The following is a 20,328-nucleotide window of genomic DNA, read 5'->3' as shown; positions in this document are numbered from 1 at the left end:
ATATGCTACTGTAATTAATAATAAGGTATACTATAAAACATAAAATAGTCATTTGAAAAGACTGAAATAAAGGCAAAGAACATTTGATTCTGGACACATTCAATTTAGGAAAATCACCTTTCAGGCAGTTTGGAGTATGAAATGGAGTAGGATAAGAGTTGAAATATGGAAATCAAGTAGAAGACCACAGAGTAGTCTATATGAGAGAGCTTCTTGATTGCAGAGACTATGTTTTGCTTTGTATCCTTAGTATTTAGCACAGTCCCTGGCACATAGTAGATAGTTAATAAGTGCTTATTGACTAACTGACTAAAAAAAAAGTGTTGATTATATGAGCAAAGAAAGGGGATGGATAAAGAGATATTATAGAAATAGAACAGATGAGACTTGGCAATGGGATTGAAGGTGTTAGATAAAGCAGAGCCAGAAGTCAAGGATAATACCAAGTTTACAAACCTGAGACACTAGAAGTTTGATGGTTCTTTTGATAGAAATGGAGAAGTCTGGAGGTGAATTAGGTTTTGAGGGAAAGGTAATGTAATGAGATCTAAAATGCAGATTATAGTCCATCCATTCTTTCCTATCCTAAACAAATCACTCTGCCCACCTAAAACACAAAGTGGGCAAGGAAGGGTTTTATACTGTCCTGGAAATCAAGGCCCCCAGGATGGTGTCTTTCACATTGAAGTGAACAAGAGATAGACTATAGATATCCTGGGGGGAGGAGGAATTTTGTCTATAAGGCTAATGGTGTGGGTCATAGTTGAATTATGATCTAAAAGGCCAACATTCCAGAGTAAAGAGTTTGAAATCTTGTAGAGTTACAGAAGGCTAACTACGTTAACTTGTGGAGTGCTAGGCAATGATGGTTAAAAAGGGAGTGGGATTATGCTATAAACAAGCCCTACAACTGGTGATCCTAAAAGGATATGACCAATCGTCTTACTTTCAAATTAATTACCTGCCCCTAGAGTTTATGCTGTGCTTAATAAGATTGTGGAATCCCAATTTTGCAGACAACTAGAATAGAGTTTGGAAACTATGGTAAACATCTCATAATGCATCAGATTCCAACCTTACATTTTCTCTTCTTTCTCTTCTTCTAGTTTACATTCATTATGGTTTAAATCCAGGTAAATATCAGATAATTATTCTCTTAAATTAAATCAGTAAGGAAATATGTCTTGCACTACCATTCATTTTCTTTGATTACTGTAGCTTTTAGGATTCCTGTTGCCATGATAAATTCTATTTTAAAAAAAATTTTAAACTGTATACATCTTTATGTTTTAAGCAATAAATTGTTGGATTCTGCTTTCTTATCCATTCTTCCACCTTTATCCTTTTTATGTGCAAGTTTACTCCACAATTATGGATTTATTTATGGAGACTGAATATGGATCAATGCATACTATTTTCAGTTTTATTCTGTTTTTTTTTCTCATGGTTTTTCCCTGTTCTGATTTTTTTCTCCCAATATGACATATAAAAAAATGTAAAAAATGATTGTACATGTAGAACATTAAAAAGAAAAAAATTTAAAATAAAATATTAAAAAAAATAAAGAAAGAAGATGTTCAGATTCATGGGACAGGAAACCACTGGAACTTGAACATCAGAGACAATTGAGGAATTGTGGCAGGGAAAAAGGAAATTATCATTAATTATCCATTTGATTAACTGATCAATTAAATTGACTGATGAAAAAATCATTTCCAAAGTACACCCCTAAAGCATAATTGAATTGTTTCAAAAAGTCTCTGATGCAGGTTTGGGGTTTATTTTTTTTTTGAGGATTTTTCCTTCATTTTAATACTCTTTTATTTTTTCACTAGTTACATGTCAAGAAAAATTTTAGTATTAATTTTTACAAGATTTTGTTAGTCATAGTTGTGAAAGAAGAAACAGATCAAAAGAAAAAAAAACACAAGAAAAAATAAAGTAAGTGAAAAAATATGTTTTAATTTGCATTCAGAGTCCAGCAGTTCTTTGTCTGGATATGGATGGCATTTTCCTTCACGAGTCCTCTGTACTTGTCTTAAATCATCATGTTGCTGAGAAGAACTGAATCATTTATAGTTTAATCATCACACAATGTTTTTCTGGTTGTGCTCATTTTGCTTTAAGTTGTCCAGATCTTCCTTTTGATTATGGCTTTCAGATAGTCCATTGATTCTGATACTGTCTCTTCTGGATTTATTTTCCAAGTCAGTTGGTTTTTACACGGGGAGTTTTATATTTTCTTCTAGTTTTTCATTCTTTTGAATTTGTTTGATTATTTCTTGATGTCTCATGAAGTCATTATTTTCTACTTGCCTATTCCTAACTTTTAAGGTATCATTTTCTTCAGTTAGCTTTTATACTTTCTTTTCTTGGCCAATTCTACATTGTAAGCAGTTTCCCCACACTGTTAACTCTTTTTGCATAATTCTTTTGCATCGTTCTCATTTCTTTTCTTCTATTTCTCTTTTATGAGTTTTAAGTTCTTTTTTGAGTTCTTCCATGTGTTCTTTCTGAGACTGAAATTACTTCCCATTTTTCTTTGGCATTTTGCTATTTTGTATTGTTATCCTCTTCTGAATTTGTGTCTTAGTCTTTCCTGTCACCATAATAATTTTCTATGATCTATGATCAGATTCTTTTTTAGTTTGTTTTTTATATTTTTATATTTTGTCTTTTTCTTATCTTGTAAATTTAAGCTCTGCTCTCAGGGTGGAAGGAATACTGTCTCAGGCTTTTTGTGCCAGTTACAGTAGTTCCTGGCTGTATATCTTGTACTACACTAATGTTGGCTTGAGGGAGACCCTCCAGGGAACCCTCATGTCTGGTGCTGAACTGAGGGGTAATGCTGGTGGGTAGCTGGCATTGCTGGAGACTGTAGGAGTCTGGCAGCTCACCTGGTGCTGAACTGGGGCTAATGGTGGTGTGTGGCCTGGGCTGAGGCCTGGTGGGATGTTTCTCCAGTTCCCCAGACTTATGGTCTAGAGGATTCCTGTTGCCTGGGGCTGAAGCATGGTGGGGGTTTGTGCTGGAGGCTGCCTGCTTATTGAAGTGCCTATAGGGTTGCAGTCCACCTGTTTGCCCAGGGATGTGCTGAAGTAGGGGGTGATATGAACAGTGGAGGATGCCTGTTTGCCCAGGGCTACACTGAAGTAAATGATAGTTCCCAGAGTTGGAATCTGATGGCTGCCCTAGCTATGCTATGGCACAATGGAGAATTTTCATGTTGGCATTTGTTTATTCCACTACACTGTGGGACTTAGTTGTCCTTGAAATTCTGTCTAGGTTTGGTAAAATTTTAGAATTGTTTTGGTTTTCAGTGTATTTGAAAAAAATCAGTCCTTTCTTAATGACAGAAATGTGGAAATATTATTTCTGATCTGGACCCATTTTTCTTTTTCTTTTTTTTACAAGAAAAAAAAAAGAGAAAATATGGCCAAATTCTAGGCTTACCTAAACAACTTTCACTCACTTTTATTTTGATAGATGCTCATTTTAAATTAAGTGCATCTTGAGAGAATTATAAATTGACTTCATAGTAAATCTTGCTTTACAAAGCCCTTGAAAGCTTCTCCAAACTTAAAAACAAAAGATGCAATTTTGCCAAATGAATATGAATTTCCAACACTTGAGCATGGAAAAGTGGCAAAATTTTTAATAAATAATTCTCCAAACAATAAGACTTGTGTTTTCAGATTCTAGCACCCCTTAATAAGCATGAACCAGATAAGCTAATTACAATGGGAGAATTTAAAGGAAATTTTTATAAATTGGAATATTAGTTAATTCAATTCCACCCCATGATGGCATGGCTTCTCTTTGAAAGGAAGTAGGTGCTAGGCATCCATGTTAAATACTAGCAAATGATAACAAAAATGAAATAATACTTGTCCTGAAGAAATTTATGTACTATTGGAAGAGAGGAAAGGAAGGAAAGCACTAATAACTAGAAAGATCAGTAAAGGTTTCCTTTAGGAGATGACACCTGAACTATGCTTTGAAGAAATCTAGACTTTCTACAAGAGGAAGGAAAGAAGGAGAAGATCCCTACTTTGGGAAATAGCCCATGTAAAATCTCAGAGGTAAGAAATTAAATGTTTGGTTAGCAGACCACCAAACAGGCCATTTCTATTGGAGTACAATAGCATGAGGTAAATCTGGAACAAAAGACTGAATCCATATTGTTCCTAATAAAAAATCAAAATGTAATCCAAACTGTAAACCTTGAGGGTTGACACATAAAAACAAATGAGGTGAAGCCAAACAAAAAAGAACTTGTTCCAAACCAGTGTTTTTGCACCCTTATAAAAAACTGTCTGAATATATTCTAAAATAAAGTAGGAATTAACAAATTATTTTTAGAGGCTTTAAGAGAATTTCCTAAAAAGGCTTTTCCTATGCCTTCAAGGAGTCAAATTCAGCTCCCAAATCTGGAAAGTCTAATTTCAAAAGACAGATTTTAGACCTTACTGAGAAGGCCATCAGCAATCTGGGATTCTGCCAGACAGAGGCTATTCTACTAGTGCAATTTCAAGGAGATTATGGTATAAAGTCTTATTACAAAGAATTCACCACTTCAGCCTTTTGAAATGAGGACCATTGACTTCTTTTCCTATGGTACTTCCCGCAGACCAAATAAAACCTAGGCCTATCAAGCTTTGTCAAAACTCTTGAAATGTCAATAAAGAAATAAATCTTTCCTCTCTTCCCCACTCTTCACTGTTGTTTTTAGAATAGGTTTAAGCTATGAAGAATCAGCTATCACATGTGTGTACTTGTGAAGAATAATCCTTTTCTTCCCTGTATTCTTCCTTCCTTTAGGTCAATTCCCAGGAGAAAATGGAATGGAAACTACAATCAATTGTCACCAAAAAGAATTTTGCAAGTCAATGATTTGTGAATATAATTTCCGAACAAGCCTTTCATGTATGAAGCAGAATCCTTCAAAGATTTTTCTTTTATCTGTTAAGGACTAACAAAGCTCTCTAGGTGTGTCACCAGACATGTACCCAACAGATCAAAAATGACAGTGATTGTTGCATTCGTGGCAACTCTTTCCACCATTGTTAGTCTACCTAAAATTTTTTTTCAGTGATGGCTTGCAACGGTACTCCCCCTGATTCTTATGATTCCCTTTTGCTGAATATGAGCAACCTGTCCCCAGCATCCAGATCTGTGGTTTTGTCCACCCCACTCAGGATTCTGTTGGCATTAGTCATGATGCTGATGATTGCCGTTGGATTCCTCGGCAATGCCGTTGTCTGCCTCATTGTGTATCAGAAACCCGCCATGCGTTCAGCTATTAATCTGCTCTTGGCCACCCTGGCCTTCTCTGATATCATGCTGTCCTTGTTTTGTATGCCTTTCATGGCAGTCACCATGATCACGGTGCACTGGCATTTTGGTGCCTCCTTCTGCCGTTTTTCAGCCATGCTTTATTGGTTTTTTGTCTTGGAAGGTGTTGCCATCCTCCTCATCATCAGTGTCGATCGCTTCCTCATCATTGTCCAGCGCCAAGACAAACTTAATCCTGGAAGGGCCAAGGTGATGATTGCAGTCTCCTGGGCTCTGTCCTTCTGTATTTCATTTCCCTCCCTAGTGGGCTGGACTTTTGTCGAAGTGCCCACCCGGGCCCCCCAGTGTGTGCTGGGTTACACAGAGTTTCCAGCAGACCGGGCTTACGCCGTAATACTGCTGGTAACAGTTTTCTTTGTACCGTTCAGCATCATGCTCTATTCCTATTTATGCATCCTAAACACTGTGCGCAGGAATGCCATCAGAGTCCACAATCACACTGAGAGCCTCTGCCTGAACCAGGTGAGCAAACTAGGGCTGCTGGGTCTCCAGCGGCCGCACCCCCTGAACGTGGACATGAGCTTCAAAACAAGGGCCTTCTCCACCATCTTCATCCTCTTCATTGGCTTTTCCTTCTGTTGGTTGCCCCATACTATCTTCAGCCTCATGTCTGTGTTTAGCCGCAAGTTTTACTACAGCTCTTCTTTCTATATTACCAGTACCTATGTTCTGTGGCTTAGTTACCTCAAGTCCGTCTTCAACCCTGTCATCTACTGCTGGAGAATCAAGAAATTCCGTGAAGCTTGCATGGAGTTTTTACCCAAAACATTCAAGATCTTCCCCAAAATGCCTGGACGGACAAGGAGGAGGATCCATCCAAGTACCATCTATGTTTGCAGTGAGCATCAGTCTGCAGTTTAGGGAAGAACCAAAGAAGAAAGACCGAGCAAATGGTCATGGGAAAGAATCTAGCTTTTGTTCTCAGCATCTAATAGTTTTTTTTTTTTCCCAATTCTATTTTTTTTTATTTCATGGCTTTTTATTTACAAGTTATATGTATGGGTAATTTTACAACATTGACAATTGCCAAACGATTTGTTCCAATTTTTCCCCTTCTTCCCCCCACCTCCTCCCCTAGATGGCAGGATGACCAGTAGATGTTAAATATATTAGAGTATAAATTAGATACACAGTAAGTATACATGACCAAACTATTATTTTCTCAGCATCTAATAGTGATAGTGGGTTGGCTACCTTTTGTGATAAGTATTATGTGCTGTCTTTATGAATTATTCAATTAAATAACCTACTGCTCCAAATTGGGCGAGGATATCATTCAACAAATTCAGTTCAATAAGTCTATGTTGAGTACCTGCTATGTGCAAGAAGTTGCAGTAGACATTGGAGATGAGGATTTAAATTATTTTGTGATACTGTGGGAAAAGTTCTAGATTTGGAGAAAGAGGCTTAGGTTCAACTTCTGGTTCTGACCACTTGAATGAACTTGGGAAAGTCTCTGGATCTCAATTCTTCATTTATGAAATTAGGGGGTTGGATTAGAAAATCTTCCAGATCCCTTTTAGTTTGAAATCTATAATTTGATTACTGAAACAGTTCTTGCTCTCAAGAATCTGATAAATTGTAATCTGGTAAAAAAAAAAAAAAAGTCAGTTGGCTGCTTATTCATTACAAATAACATGGTCTGATGAAAACTGTCTGGTAATTTTAAGAAAATACTGTGTGTGTGTGTATATATGTGGAGGAGGTGGTAGGTTATATTAAGATGATTTAGGTTTTCACCTTCACCTTCTTCCTAAACCTAATTCCACAGAAATTCATGGTGCCATATTGGAATAATATAAAAATACTCAAAGCAACCAATATGGTCAGTATGATGTATGTCTTGATATTATTTTTATTTTTAATTGCAATTTCTCTCTTTGCAGCACTCTTTGTTGTTATTTATCCTTTGTTTTGGAAGAGGATCAAGCACACTTCAGATTTGAATTTAATAGATACTAAGAACAAAATGCACCCAAGTTTTAATAACTGAAATAGTATTTGTTTCCAAGAGTTGCCATTGCATACACTTGCAGAACAATATCTCTTGGCTTTCTATTTCAATCAGTCTACAAACATGTATTATTATTGTGGCCAGGCACTGTGTTAGGTACTGGGGATACAAGTACAAAGAATGAAATAATCTGTACTCAGTTTCAGAAACTTATTGAACTTTTCTGAAACATTGATCTTTAAAGCCTAGATTCTATCTTAGTGAGGCACAATGAACTAAGTTTGGCTTCTGACTTGCCTTATCTGAATATACATGCACATACCATGATGCCTTTCTTTTCACTTGACCACATGTAAGTTGTGGAAGCACAATGACTTTCTTTTCTGGTTTTGTTTTTCAAATTCTTTTTCCATTAAATGTACATTAAAAATGTGCATTTTTAAACATTTTTAAAAATCTTGAATTCAAAATTCTCTCCTTTCTTTCTTCCCCTCTTCCCATTGAGAAATAACAATTTTATATAGGTTTTAAATGTGGAATCACACAAAACCTATTTCCCTATCAGTCATGTTGTGAAAGAAAATACAGACTATAACCCAAAAATAAGAAAAATAAAGTAAAAAAGTATGCTTCAATCTGCATTCAGACTCCATCAGTTCTTTCTCTAGAAGTTTATAGCAATTTTTTATAAGTCCTTTGGAACTGTCAAATAGATCATTGTGTTGCTGAGAATAGCTAAATCAATCACAATCGATCATTGTTTATCATATTGTACTACTGTATAGAATATTCTCCTGATTATGTTAATTCCACTTTGCATCAGTTCATATGTCTTCACAGATTTTTTAAACAATTCTGCTTATCATTTTTATAACATCATAGTTTCCTATTAAAATCATTTGTTCAGCCACTCCCCAATAGATGGATATCCCAATTCCCAATTCTTTGCTATCACAAAAGGAACTGTTATAAATATTTTTGTACATATAGATTCTTTTCCTTTTAAAATATCTCCTCTGGATACATAGTAGTTCTGTTGCTAGGTCAAAGTGTATGTCTTTTGAGCATAGTTCCATATTGTTTTACAGAATAATTGGATCAGTTTATAGCTCCACCAACAGTGCATTAGTATCCTAATTTTCCGACATCCCCCCCCAATTAGTTATTTTCTTTTTCTGTCATATTAACTAATCTGATTGGTGTGAGTTATTTTAATTTCCATTTATCTAATCAATAGTGATTCAGAGTGTTTTTTTTTTTCATATGATCATAGGTAGCTTTGATTTCTTCATCTGAAAACTGTCCACATCCTTTGATCATTTGTCAGCTGGTTTATATTCTTATAATTTTAAATCTATTCTCTATATAATTGAGAAATGATGCCTTTATTGAGAAACTTTCTATAAATCCCTCCCCTGAGTTTTCTGCTTTTCAACTAATCTTAGCTGCATTGGTTTTGCTTAGCACAATGAGCACAATTCTTATCATAGAATTCTTAACTTCATGGAGCAGTGCTTTAAACCCAGTTTACTTTCTGTACCACTATCCCTCTCTATTTTCCACCTTCTCCTCAGATCCCATTCTTCTATCCTTTCCTTTTTTCTAATTTGTATTCTCCTATTCTTTTTGTTTTCTCAGATGTATTCTTTAATTCATTCAACAACAACAAATCCTATTTCTTTGTTTTCATTGATTTCTTCTGCCTTTTAGGAGTGGAAGGGTGATAGTTATTTACAAATTGCTTCTTTAAACTTCATTTTCCTTCTTCAGTTTATAAGGTTATTGGTCTCTAGGCCAGTATATTTCATGAGCACAAAATCTGCTTCAGGAGAGAAATTATTGCTTCTAAGGAGAGGAACAAAATGCTATCTTCTTAGAATAGCCTGTTCACTTTAATGCTCCTCCTGCTTCCCTCTATGAGCATTCCTCTACTTTCCATGCTGTCCTTCACCTGGATAGCCCAGTTCCCAGAAATCCAAGCATGTTTTGAAACTCTAATAAGTTGCCTAATTGTGTGTGTGTGTGTGTGTGTGTGTGTGTGTGTGTGTGTGTGTTCTTCACACTGGTCCCTATGGCAGACTTTGCCCATTCCAAGTTTTGCCAGGAAGCATTTGGTTGGACTTTTCTTTATTTGGGTTATAGTGATATAAGTTCTTTGGTTTTATTTACAGATTTAGCTCAGATTTAGGCTAAACAGAGTATTAAAGAAAAAACTCCAGAGTAATAGAACTTCATACCAGCCATGGGACTAATTTGCTATGTGACCTTGGGGCAGTCATATGATCTCTCTAGGCATCAGTTTTCTCTCATTTGTTAAATGAACTAGATGATTTCTTCAGGTGCCAAAATCCCATGATTCAATGGGTCAAAATCTTGCATGATTTGTAATTTAGATAGGTCTCAGAATAATCATAGCCCAGATTTAGCCCTACATCTAAAGGAAACTAAACTCGAGCTATACATATCAATTTCTATCCTAAAGTCTTGCCAAGGAACATCATCTAAACCTTTTTTATCTTCTTTCTGTGAATTAAGAAAAGCATGCAGAGAAGCATTGATCCCTGGCCATTTCCTCATTCTACATATTATTATTTCCTACAAAAAGGAGGTTAGGTATTTCATTTAGTTTCATCTATTTAAATAGGATTCATCATGAAAATGAGCTGAGATCTTTTTTTTCACCAATTGCATTAACATCTATATGCAGAAAAGAAAAGGCTGATTGCCTTTGCTTTGGAGCATTGCCCCATGAAGTATTCAAATCAATTCAACTCTATTTCTGTCCTGAATGCCAACATAGTATTTGACAGTTTTTCCTTGTGGCTTCCTTTTGATTGGGATATAAGAATTCAGTCTATTTGTTCAGGAAAAGTGGCAAGACAGAGTGGGTGCACATTTGAACCTCTGCCTGTCCCCAAGAATTAGATGATAGTTTGTAACACGTTATATCTGGGATACAGAAGTAAAGGGTTTATTTCCCTCTTTTTTCAGTAGTTAAAGAAATATATTTATGGTAATCCCAGGTGAAAAATGCATATTTAGAAGGAAGGTTTAGTTTCTCCAGTGTACAATAAAAAATGCTGTGTGGTTTGAGGCTAAATATTGTTAAAAAGTAATATATATGTCTCAAAGGAATAATTTTGTATGTCTTAAATAGTTATTGTTGTAACAGCCATCTTTAAGATTATGTTGTTGGCTCCAAAAATCATCAAAACTAAGCCATCCCCCAAAGTTAATCTTGATATGTAGGTCCAGTCCAAATGATGCTGCATGTTATACCAGCTGCCCAATATCCCCATGGGACAGCTAGGTGGCACAGTGGATAGAGCACTGGCCTTGGAATCAGAAAGACTCATCTTCCTAAGGTTAAATCTGACCTTAGATACTTACTATCTGTATAATCCTGGGCAAGTCATTTTACCCTGTTTGTCTCAGTTTCCTCAACTATAAAATGAGCTAGAAAAGGAAGTGGCAAATTGATCCAGTTTCTTTGCCAAGAAAATTCCAAATGGGGTTACATCAGACATTACTGTAATGCCTGAACAACAACAATAAAACAACACATTTCTCACAAAACAAAAATTGTAATTTCAGAATACAGATGAACTGACAAATTACCAGGAAGCTGGACAAATGGAAAAGAATGAATAGTGGAAAAGCACTAAATTTGGAGTCAGGGGCCCTACATTCAAATGCTGATTTACTACTTACTACTTGTGTGATCTTGAACAAGTAAGTTGCTTCATAGTTTGCCTATCTATAAAATAAGAAGAGTGGATTAGTTGGCCTCTAAGATTCCTTCCAGATCTAAAGCTGATTCTATGATACTAATATGAGATGGGTAGGTGGCAGAATGAATAGAGCACTGGGCCTGGAATGAGGAAAATCTGAGTTCAAATTCATTACCAAATAGTAGCTGTGTGACTCTGGGCAAATCAATTAACTTCTGTCTGCCTCAGCTTCCTCGACTGTAAAGTGGAGCACATTCATAGCACCTACTTCCCAGGGTTTTAATCAAATGAGATATTTGCAAAGTGCTTAGCACAGGACTTGACATATTGTAGGTACTTAATAAATGCTTTCCCCCTCTTGTGCCATTCCTCTCTCCTTTAAGATGCTGAGAGATTATGGTTAATGCATTTGTCAGTAGTTAAGATTCTTTTGTGTATGAGTTAGACTAGATAGTTGTCTGTGAAGTTTCCTTCTAATTTTAAGTTTCCGTGATTCTGTTAAATATAGACTAGATTCATCACAGTGGCAATGTAGTGGTATGATGGAAAGATTTCAAGTCAGAAAGTCTAGGTTCAAATGTCAACTCCGCAACTATATAATATCTGTGTGACCTTGGATAAGTCACTCCCTGGGCCCCAGGTCCCTCAGCTAGAAAATGTGTTTGTATTTTTGTCTGGGAAAATGAAAGAAAATAGCCACATTCAAGTACTGAAGCTTCTCCATAACCTGCTCCCCACACTAAATAACACCCTCAATTCACTTCTCATGTCAACAAAGCCTAGGTCCCTTTGCAGAAAAAAACCCATAGCCTGAAAACAGATGTAGATGTGGATTTTCTTAAGAAAAAAGCCATTTTTTTTAACAGAAAAACAAACACATTTCAAGCTTACCAATATCCGTAATTACTTCAGCTGAGCAATCCTTTCCTCCTTCCCTCCTACCCCTTCCCTCTGCAGGATTGAAGAGAACAAGATGTTTCTGAGAACAACAGTGACATCAGATGATGCCAGTTGCTCAGAAGGAGCCAGCTGTGGCCAGGGCACAATGAGATTTTTCCTAATTAGCATGTGAGGTACAGGAAGAACTAACTTATCTGCATGAACAGCACTTCAGATGTGCCTGGAAATCTTACATTCTGTGTTTTCCAAACTGATAAACAATCACGCTGCCAGTCTCCTTTCTCTTAAGGTGCTTTGGGCAATGTCTACAGACATTGCCCTAAACAGCGTGACTGAGCAAGAAGCTGGGTATTCTGTTCCTACGCCCAAATCCCCCATTACTGTCTGAATATTGGTTTTTCTTCCTCCTTGCTCCTACTGTCTGATGTTTAGCTCTGGAGGGGAAAAAAATCTAATAGTCACTCTGTGTATGAGAGAGAGAGATCAAAATTACAGACTGTACAATTATTACTAAGGATGTTTTGTTTGCTTGTTCTTTTCCCCCCACTACAACTATTGCATTCCTTTCTCATCTTCTCAGTCTCTATGAAATCATCATACCATATTCCTTGTAGCAGCAAGGTTTTTTGTCTTAGCATTTTGCTGAAATAAAATATTTTTTAAAAATAAACCAAAACAAGTTTTGGACTATTGGAGTTATTGTCCAAAATAAAAAAGGCAAACCAATAGACATTTTTAATATTATAAAGTAAGGTAAATAAAAATGGTAAGAAAAGGTTTTTGTTTTCATTTTTCTCCCTCTCCTACTCAATATGCACAAAGGAACAACAGACTTTAATTTCCCAGTGTCCAAGTAAGTTGTGGCCAAAGAGTTAGATATTTGGTACAGTATAATTCCCATTTCACATTGAATCTCTCAATCAGGCAGGGTGGTTTTTGATTGGGAAAAAAATGAACACTGTAGAACTTTTAGTCCTAAAAGCTCAGAGCTGGAAGGGACCTTCAGGGTCACCTAGACCAACTGAACACAAACAGGGATCTTGTAGAACATTCCTGGAAAATGGATAATCTCTGTGATTACTCTACATTGAGGAGAGCCCCCAATTTCTTGAGGTTGCCTATTTACTTTTGAAATGACTGATTGTTAGGCAGTTATAAATAAATTTGGAACACTCCCTCCCTTCCCTGCAAAGCTCTGCTCTAACAATGAGCATTAATTAAGAACCTACTATGTTCCAAACACTTTGTTCAGAAACTTGGGAAAATATAGAGTTAAAAATTAAATTAGCCCTGAAGAATATCCAGTAGACTATATGCTCTCTTAGGCTCCTTTCAGCTCTAAATGCCATGGCAATCCATTAAAAGTTTTCATTTTGTGTTTTCATTTTGAAGGAAGACTATCTATGGAAGGGTGTCTGGGAATCCCTTTTTACTATTGTTGAATCCTGTTGTACCTGACTCTAAATGATACCATTTTGGGTTTTCTTGGCAAAGATACTGGACTGATTTGCCATTTCCTTCTCCAGCTTGTTTTACAGATGAGGAAACTGAAGCAAACAGGGTAAGGTGACTTGCCCAGGATGACATAGCTAGTAAGCGTCTGAGGCAAGATTTGAACTCAGGATGATGTTTTACTGACTCCAAATTTGCTCTAATCCCTGAGATGCTGTAGGAATCTGAAAGAATGAACCTGCCTCCATACAAACCCCTAATTACCAGGGAGGGAATCACTTTAACTGTATCATTGACTCAGTGGCAACTGTTGCAAGTTTCCTCCTTTTTCTAATCCAGTTAAATTTATCTCCATGCTCTCATGATGTTGAAAGATGATGTTCTAACACCCCCACTTTAACCATCCTTCCCGCATGCAATTTTTTTCTTACCTGGATCTGTCACTTCGTTAGGACCTGTGATCTTTGACCTGTGTGAATTAGCCCTTTGTCAATGCTGATTTGCCAGTGTTATGCCAATAATACTATTAGAGCATTGTCTTTCAGTAAGTCAACAAGTATTTGTTAAGTATTTACTGTGGCAAGAATTGTACTGCAAGCTAGAGATACAAAGTAAGACAAAACCCTCAGGGAGATTATATTATAATGGAAGAGATCTAAAGAGTAATCAACTGGGGCAATGAAGGGTACCACAACCAATATGTCACAGGTAGAGTATAAATCCAGACCTTTCTGACTCATGACAAGATGCTTCTCCACAATTCATGAATTCTCCCTCTCTCTTTTTACCTTTTTCTGTATTTTATTGCTTCTTTTCTCCCTTTCTGCAAGCAACACAAGACGTTCTGTCTATTTATTAATTTATCTAAGTTTGACAAGTATTTATTAAACAATTTTTTCAACTCCTCCTTATGTAGAGCATTGAAATAATGCTTTACTTTCAAAAGAAGCCAGAGACACTGTTTTTATTCTAAACAAATGGGCTTGACCACTCTTAAACCTGGGAGGTCATTTAAACCAAAGCAGATTAATAGTAACTAGTAAAAGTACAACCTGGGAGTATAAACACCACCACTTTCACAACATACATCAAGTTTATCTTCTTTACCTTTACACCTTATGTACCATGGAACCTTTCCATCTGACTTCCTGCTGAAATCTCCAATATGTGTTATCTCTTCTACAAGCAAGTGAACTTCTTAAAAGCAGGGATTGTCTTACTTTTCTCATTACACATAGTAAGTATTCAATAAATGCTTTTTCATTCATTCATTCATTCATTTATTGATACGTTCATTAGTTCATTCATATTGACAGGTAAGTGATACAGTGGATAAAGTTCTGGGTCTATAGTCAAGAAGACATGAGTTCGAATCCAGCCTCAAACACTTATTAAATGTATAACCTTGAACAAGTCACTTAATCTTTGCCTTGGTTTCCTCAAGTGTAAAGATAAGGATCACAACACCATCTTCCTCTTTTTTATTATAGCTTTTTATTTACAAGATATATGCATGGGTAATTTTTCAGCATTGACAGTTGTAAATCCGTTTGTTCCAACTTTTTCCCTCCTTCCCCCCAGCCCCTTCCCCAGATGGCAGGTTGACCAATACATGTTAAATATGTTAAAGTATAAGTTAAATACTATATATATGTCCAAACAGTTATTTTGCTGTATAAAAAGAGTCGGACTTTGAAATAGTGTACAATTAACCTGTGAAGGAAATAAAAAATGCAGGCAGACAAAAATAAAGGGATTGGGAATTCTATGTAGTGGTTCATAGTCATCTCCCAGAGTTCTTTCCCTGCGTGTAGCTGAACACCATTTTCCTCTTGTGAGAATCTAAAATAACTCTTAGGACATTATCGGCATATACTATGTGCTTAATAAGTTCTTAATTCCTTCCTTCCTTTTCTTCTTCTCTAATTCATTCATTGATCTAGTTACAGATGGCTAGAGATAGATATTACATGATTACAAAGGAATGAGACTGCTTTCCAGAAGCCATACAAAAGAACCACAACCACTTTTATTTTCATTTTGACATAATTTACAATATACCAGGAATGGTGAAGTAGCCACTGGTGATGTAAAGATGGATATGGCATAGATCCTCCCCACAAGATATTTGTAATCTAATAAGGAGAGGGACAGAGGGACAAGTACATGTAGAAAAGAGCATACATTTTCCTTCCTACCCTCAACGCGTGATAGGATGTTTGGCCCCTCCTGGGCTATATATGAAGGAAAACAGCTTTAGATAATTTAGAGAATTGATGAGCACCCCAGAGGCACCCATGGAGCTGGTGAAATAACTTTCAGGAAAAATGAGTTGTTTTGTCAAGTTTCTAGACTTGTGCTAGAAAGTGCTGGTACGGGCAGAAAACACACTGCCTGGGTACTGAGAAGAGAACAGTAGATTTTGGTTTTATTTTGTCCTCATTTCAGTTTCCTGGTGGAGTCCAGCTCAAAGATAAATGTTATAAGCAAATTGGGTTCTTCACTACGAGGCAAACTTTTTTATGAGATCAGAGTTCAGTGGGAACTATGTGTGTGCAATGAAAAAACTTTGGAGTGACAGCATCTTGGGCTGGTCCAGTGTTTGAACGACAATGCTGACAAGTCAAGATACCATGGGAACGCTGAAATGCCCACTTCAGTCGTACTGAGAAGGGATGCTCACTAACATGACTTTTTCTCTGGAGGGAAAACAGGACTGTAATGCCACCTGCTGGGAACTATAGAGAACTGCAGTGGGTACTAAGAGGCTATGGGAGGCAATGGCAATGGGGCTACATCCAGCACAATTATAAGTGACTAAGGCTAACAGAATTCCAGAGAAAGGAGGCTTATTGATTAGAGTTAATATTATTGTTTCTTCAACTATGAATACTTTTTTGCTTCTTCTCCTTCTTGGAGCTGTATGATCATATACTCAGAAGGGGTGTGGGTGACAAAAAGTGTACTGTTATAATGAAGACCCCATATTTTCTGGGATTGGATCATCAGCCAGAGGCAGCAGAAATCAATTATGACATATGAAAACTGATCCCAGTTACACACACGAATGACCTAAGTCATGTGTGGTCCAGACAAAAGGTTATAAGAATTTTCAACTGGGGTGGGGGGGGGGGAGAGGGAAGATCTCACAAAAAAATATAATACCTAGAATGGCTTCATGAAGGAAGGCAGAGATTTCAGCAGATGGAGATTAAAGAAAGTCCCTTCTAGGAGTGGTGGAATAAGCAAGAGCATAAAGATAGGAGAGGGTGGGACAAGAAAGAAGGGTAAAAAATAATCTAGTTTGCCTGAAGTGACATGACACTAATGATAATTCATTTCTATAGCACCTAGAGGCTTAAAATGCATTTTCCTCATAATAATTTTGTGAGGTGAATAGTGTAAGCATACCAAATGAAGAAACTGAGGCTCAGATTAGCTAAATAATTTGCCTAGGGTCACAAAGCTGGTAAATAAGCTGGTAAATATTAAAGTTAGAAAAACCCATGTTTTCTGACTCTCAGGTCATTCCATTCTGACCATGCTACCCAAATCAGAGTCATGTTAAGACTAGTTAAGAAAGTAGTCATAGTATAGGGCTCTGTATTTGAAGATCCAAATTCCACCTCAGAAACTTAAAAGCTGGTCAAGTTACTTAATCTCCATGTACCTTGATTTTCTCATCTGCAAAATAAGGGGGTTGAACTTTATAATCTTTAAAATCCCTTTCTCTCTAAATCTATGATCCTATAATCTTTTAAAGTTTAGCATGGAAAAGAGAAAGCTTGGATGGAACAGCAAAACCAGTTAAAGAATTATTGCAATAGTTTAGCTGGGAAAAGATGAGAACCTGATTCTTGCATGGTTTAGGGGGGAAAATGATGATGCTGAGTTGCTAGGTTGCTTTTTAAGATCTACCTGCTTTTCTCTATTTTTTAATTATAGCTTTTTATTTACAAAACATATGCATAGGTAATTTTTCAACACTGACCCTTGCAAAACCTTCTGTTCCAAACTTACCCCTCTTTCCTTCCACTCCCTCCCCTAGATGGCAGGTATTCCAATGCATGTTAAAATATATGTTAAATCCAATATATGTATACATAGCCATACAGTTATCTTGCTGCACAAGAAAAATCAGATCTAGAAAGAAAAAAAAAACCCGAGAAGGAAAACAAAAATGCAAGCAAACAACAACAGAAAGAGTGAAAATGCTATGTTGTGGTACACACTCAGTTCCCACAGTCCTCTCCCTGGGTGTAGATGGCTCTCTTCATTGCTGAATTTTGAAGAGAGTCCATCAGAACTGATAATTATATAGTCTTCTTGTTGCCACATACAATGATCTCCTGGTTCTGCTCATTTCACTTAGCATCAGTTCATGTAAGTCTCGCCAATCCTCTCTGAAATCATCCTGCTGGTCATTTCTTACAGAACAATAATATTCCATAACATTCATATACTATAATTTATTCAGCCATTCTCCAATTGATGGGCATTCACTCAATTTCCAGTTTCTGGCCACTACAAAGAGACCTGCCACAAACATTTTGGCACATACAGGTCCCTTTCCCTGCTTTGATAACTCTTTGGGATATAAGCACAGTAGTAATACCGCTGGACCAAAGAGTATGCATAGCTTGATAACTTTTTGAGCATAGTTACAAATTGCTCTCCAGAATGGTTAGAGCCATTCACAGCTCCACCAACAATATATCAGTGTCCCAGTTTTCCCACATCCCCTCCAACATTCTGTATTATCTTTCCCTGTCATTCTGGCCAATCTGAGAGGTGTGTAGTGGTATCTCAGAGTTGTCTTAATTTGCATTTCTCTGATTAATAGTGATTTGGAGCACTTTTTCATATGACTAGAAATGGTTTGAATTTCTTCATCTGAAAATTGTCTGGTCATATCCTTTGACCATTTATCATTTGGAGAATGGCTTGATTTCTTATAAATTTGAGTCAATTCTCTATGTATTTTGGAAATGAGGCCTTTATCACAACCTTTGACTGTAAAAATGTTTTCCCAGTTGATTGCTTTACTTTTAATCTTGTCTGCATTAGTTTTGTTTGTACAAAAACTTTTTAACTTAATGTAATCAAAATTACCTATTTTGTGATCAGTAATGATCTCCAGTTCTTCTTTGGTCACAAATTCCTTCCTCCTTCATAGGTCTGAGAGGTAAACTATGATATGTTCTTCTAATTTATTTATAATATCATTCTTCATGCCTAGATCATGAACCATTTTTACTTTATCTTAGTATGTGGTGTTAAGTGTGAGCCAATGCCTAGTTTCTGCCATACTAGTTTCCAATTTTCTCAGCATTTTTTGTCAAATAGTGAATTCTTATCCCAAAAGCTGGGGTCTTTGGGTTTGTCAAACACTAGATTGCTATAGTTATTGACTTTTTTGTCTTCTGAACCTAACCTATTCCACTGATCAACTAGTCTATTTCTTAGCCAGTACCAAATGGTTTTGATGAACGCTGCTTTATAATATAGTTTTAGATCTGGTACAGCTAGGCCACTTTCATTTGATTTTTTTTTTCATTTGTTCCCTTGAAATTCTTGATCTTTTGTTCTTCCAGATGAATTTTGTTGTTATTTTTTAGGTCATTAAAATAGTTTCCTGGGAGTCTGATTGATATAGTACTAAATAAATAGATTAGTTTATCTACCTGTCTTTCTTGAACTGGTAATTTATTGTCATATATTTTGAATCTCCTCTGATGTTTTGCTGGGTACATGACAATGTTCTGTTTTGTTTTGTTTTATATTATTTTTCTGTTTTTATTTTTCCTTATTGATTTTTCTTAATATAATAAATAAATAAATTTAAAATTCCATATAACAAGTTGCTGAAGCCAGATGGGATTGGGTCAGGAAGATTTCATAAAAAAGCAATCCTAAAGAATGGAAGAAAACCATAATTTAGAGGGCCAGGAGAAAGAGGAGGAATTGCAGGCAGTCAGAATAGTGAATATAATGCAATAGGAAGACATGCTAAATACTATGGAATTGTGTCTACTCAGAGAACAGCAACTACAATAGAGTGAGATGAGGCAGATAGGTAAGTTGGTGGGGCTAGCAAGGACCAATATTTTGGCTCTTTAAAATCCCAACTTCTACAAGAAGACTTTCCCAGTCCCCTATAATGCTAGTGCTTTCTCTCTAAGATTAATTATAATTTATTCTGTATAGAGTGTTTGTACATAGCTATTTGCATGTCGTGTATTCCTCATTAGATTGAGAACTCCTTGAGGGCTCCTTCTTTATCTTCAATGCTTAGCAGAGTGCCTGACATACAGTAAGCACTTAATAAATGCTTATTGATTGATTGACTGACAGAGGATTTTAGATCCTAAAGTCAGTTTCCAGTCAAAAGGTAATTTAGGGGCAGCTAGGTGGTACAATGGATAAAGCTGGGCTTGGAGTAAGAAGGATTTGAGTTCAAATTTGACCTCAGACACCTTTTAGCTGGGTAACCCTGGGCAAATTACTTAACTTCAATTGCCTTCCCCCCCACAAAAAGGCAACAGAATCACTATATAATTGTCAACCATTATATGACATTTTAAGGAGAGACAGTGCTTTAAACTCACCATGCTAGCTTACAAAAGAAACTCAAGTGGCTTTGAAAGAAGCTGAAGTGGCTTTTTCCAATGTGGTTGAAAGAGTCACTCAAAAATCCTTGGAAATATCAGTTTTTGCTACATATAAATTTAAGAATAGTTGTCTTTATTAAACCCATGTCCATTTTGAGGGTCATATTTCATCATTAATAATGAAGAGAGGAGGTTTGTTTGTTGTGACTTAATCAGTAAAAAGAATTCTCAATATAGAAACTCCCTTACCAATGCAGATCAACAACATATCTTTAACATATAGACTTGGAAAGCTGACTGAGAGGCACTAACAGGTTAAGTTATT

General features: G+C 36.3%; 1 protein-coding gene across 1 annotated transcript; it reads left to right on the top strand.

Annotated features, from left to right (window-relative positions):
* The first annotated feature begins 4,668 nt into the window (after positions 1 to 4,668).
* On the top strand, positions 4,669 to 6,315 carry GPR45 (G protein-coupled receptor 45). The gene has a single exon (XM_003765677.2). The coding sequence runs from the start codon at positions 5,095 to 5,097 to the stop codon at positions 6,214 to 6,216; it is 1,122 nt and encodes a 373-aa protein (XP_003765725.1). The 5' UTR covers positions 4,669 to 5,094; the 3' UTR covers positions 6,217 to 6,315.
* The last annotated feature ends 14,013 nt before the right edge of the window (positions 6,316 to 20,328 follow it).

This window comes from Sarcophilus harrisii, chromosome 3, assembly GCF_902635505.1.
Source record: "Sarcophilus harrisii chromosome 3, mSarHar1.11, whole genome shotgun sequence".
Classification (NCBI taxonomy): Eukaryota; Metazoa; Chordata; class Mammalia; order Dasyuromorphia; family Dasyuridae; genus Sarcophilus; species Sarcophilus harrisii.
This window is presented reverse-complemented; position numbering and strand designations above follow the sequence as displayed.